At 65.0% G+C, this 2,415-nt stretch overlaps 1 protein-coding gene across 1 annotated transcript in view; it reads left to right on the top strand.

Moving 5' to 3' along the window:
- PRKCSH (protein kinase C substrate 80K-H) overlaps positions 1 to 2,415 on the top strand; it is a gene marked incomplete at its 5' end in the record, with an annotated part of 9,501 nt that overhangs the window by 5,616 nt on the left and 1,470 nt on the right. The window contains 5 exon segments of the mRNA XM_045290286.1: positions 154 to 238; positions 834 to 912; positions 1,478 to 1,564; positions 1,773 to 1,943; positions 2,020 to 2,337. Coding sequence (XP_045146221.1) covers positions 154 to 238; positions 834 to 912; positions 1,478 to 1,564; positions 1,773 to 1,943; positions 2,020 to 2,337 — 740 coding nt within the window.

The following is a 2,415-nucleotide window of genomic DNA, read 5'->3' as shown; positions in this document are numbered from 1 at the left end:
CCCTCAGGAGGGCAGAGAGCTCTGCCCCTCCAGTGGTCCCGTGCTGCACAGGCCCTGGCAGCCGATGGGTGCTCGCTGGGGTGCAGTGGTCCTTGGAACTGGGGGGCAGGGGGGGCAGGGGCAGAGGCGGGGCTGATGGCCGGCCCCCCACAGAGCAGCAGGCCGCCTCCAAGGCCCAGCAGGAGCAGGAGCTGGCAGCGGGCGCCTTCCAGGAGCTAGATGACGACGCAGATGGGATGTGAGTGTGCCCGCCTCACTGGTCTCCAGGCCTCTGTAGACCCACCTGTGAAATGGGTCCAGGCTGAAAAGGCCAGGGAGCCACTGACACCCCACCCCCACCCCTGGGTGCTGGCTGAGCCAGCCAGGAAACCTTAGGCGCAGGATATAGTGGTGGGGTCCTCTCACATCTCCCAGCCTGCTCGGCAGCCTGAAGACTGGCAGAAGCTGGCCCTTGGTTTTGGGTCCAGGCTGGTGAACAGGTCACTGACCACCTAGGGGGGCCAGGGCAGAAGGATAGCTTTCATGTGTGGGCTTCTGAGGGTAGAAGGAGGTGTCTGAGAGGGGTCTAGGGAGGTAGGGGTGCTGGTGTCTAATCCCCCTCTGTGTCTTTGAGCCCCTAAAGCTGTAAAGTAAGGGATAAGAGGCAGGTGACCAGGGACCCGAGTGGGTCCCCCAACCCTCCTCTCCCCACTTCTGGGCCCATTTCTTAATACCACCACAAGGTCCTGAAACAGGCAGTGGGGAGGCAGACCACATGGTGCCTGTGGTCTGCTGGGTATGTGGCTTGGAAGCTTCACACACCTTCTCCCCCTGGCTGTGTCCTCACCCTTCAGGGTCACAGTGGCCGAACTGCAGACCCACCCGGAGCTGGACACGGATGGGGACGGGGTGCTCTCCGAAGGGGAAGCCCAGGTACCCTTGCCCTGGATCTGTAGAGAGGATTCCCTCTAGGGTGGTCTCAGAGCAGTAGGATGGTGCAGGCTGGCTGGGAGCTCCCTGCAGGCCTCAGTCCAGGAGCTATGGGGGAACCCGACTGGCTGCCCCTGCCTGGCCATGCCTGGGTTCTCCTGGGCCTATGGAACTTGCCTCGGGGGCAGAGCCAGGCTGCCCACACCTGACCCGCGTAGTTCCCAGACCATGTGTCCCTTCTTCACCAAGGGCCCTGCAGCTCCCATCCACCTCCCTGCAGCACAGTCAGCCCCGTGTGGCCCAGGCTGGCCCCTTGCAGCCTCTCCCTTCAAGGCTTCTCTCTGGAAGTGTCTACCCACCAGTCTCTCTCTTTCTCTGGCAGTTGCCCCTCCCCAGGTCTCTAGGTGCCCCCTCTGGATGTCTTGGGGCTGTGAGCTGGCCCGGCCTGCCCCCTTGTGCACCCTCATGCCGGGCACCGCAGGCTAAGACCCTCCCCTGCCCACCGGGCACCTGGGGTGGGAGGGGGTGGGTGGGAGACCCAGGTGCTCACGCCACCCCAACCACACAGGCCCTCCTTGGAGGGGACTCACAGACAGACGCCAGCACCTTTTATGACCGCATCTGGTCCGCCATCAGGGACAAGTACCAGTCTGAGGTCAGTGAGGGAAGGGCAGCTGCAGCCCTGCCCATGCCCAAGGCCACCCTTGGCCAACGGGACTCCCAATGCACCCTCCACCCCCAGCTACCCACACCCCCCTCTTCAAGGCCCTCATGGGACTCCAGACCCAGGGAGAGGGGGTCGGGTGAGGGTGGAATTCCCCCCAAGTCCAGGGCATCTAACCCCAATCCCTGCTTGTCCACAGGTGCTGCCCACTGACTTGCCAGCACCTACCACTGACCCTGCGGAGCCCACAGAAGGGCAGCTGCCCCCAGTGCCTTCACCCACGGAAGAGGAGGAGGAGGAGGAAGAGGCTGCTGAGGAGGAGGAAGAAGAGGAGGAGGAGGAGCTCGAGGTGCAGGGAGGGCAGCCCAAGGTGTGTGGAGGGCACAGGGGGCCTGGGGGCCTGGGGGGTGGGTTACTTGCTGATTCATCCCACTCCCTGTCCCCAGGAAGCCCTGCCCCCTCAGGTGCCCCCCCAGGCAGCCAGCCCCCCAGAGGAGGACAAGCTGCCGCCCTATGACGAGCAGACGCAAGCTTTCATAGACGGTGAGGCTGCGGGGCGGGGCCACTGCGCTCACCTCTCCTGCTCCCTAAGCAATCTCCCTGCCTCCACTGACTGGCAGCGGTCCCTGGTCCAGGCTCCACCATGCCTGCTGGTGGCTGGGTGTCGGGGGGCGGGGATGGTTCTGGCACCCCGCCTAGCAGCCCAGGGACCCTCCTGCCTCCCTATGGGCTGCAGCTGTTTTGCCACCATCAGAAGGCAAGGGGCCACCTGAGCCTTGTCCTCGCTCCCTGGGCGCCAGCTGGGGTCTGCCCCAGGCTGGCGAGGGCCTCCTGGGGCGAGG

Source organism: Echinops telfairi, unplaced genomic scaffold, assembly GCF_000313985.2.
Source record: "Echinops telfairi isolate 266 unplaced genomic scaffold, ASM31398v2 ScPeMD7_36;HRSCAF=134, whole genome shotgun sequence".
NCBI classification, from domain to species: Eukaryota; Metazoa; Chordata; class Mammalia; order Afrosoricida; family Tenrecidae; genus Echinops; species Echinops telfairi.
Note: the sequence above shows the minus strand (reverse complement) of the source record. Positions and strands in the feature narration are given on the sequence as shown.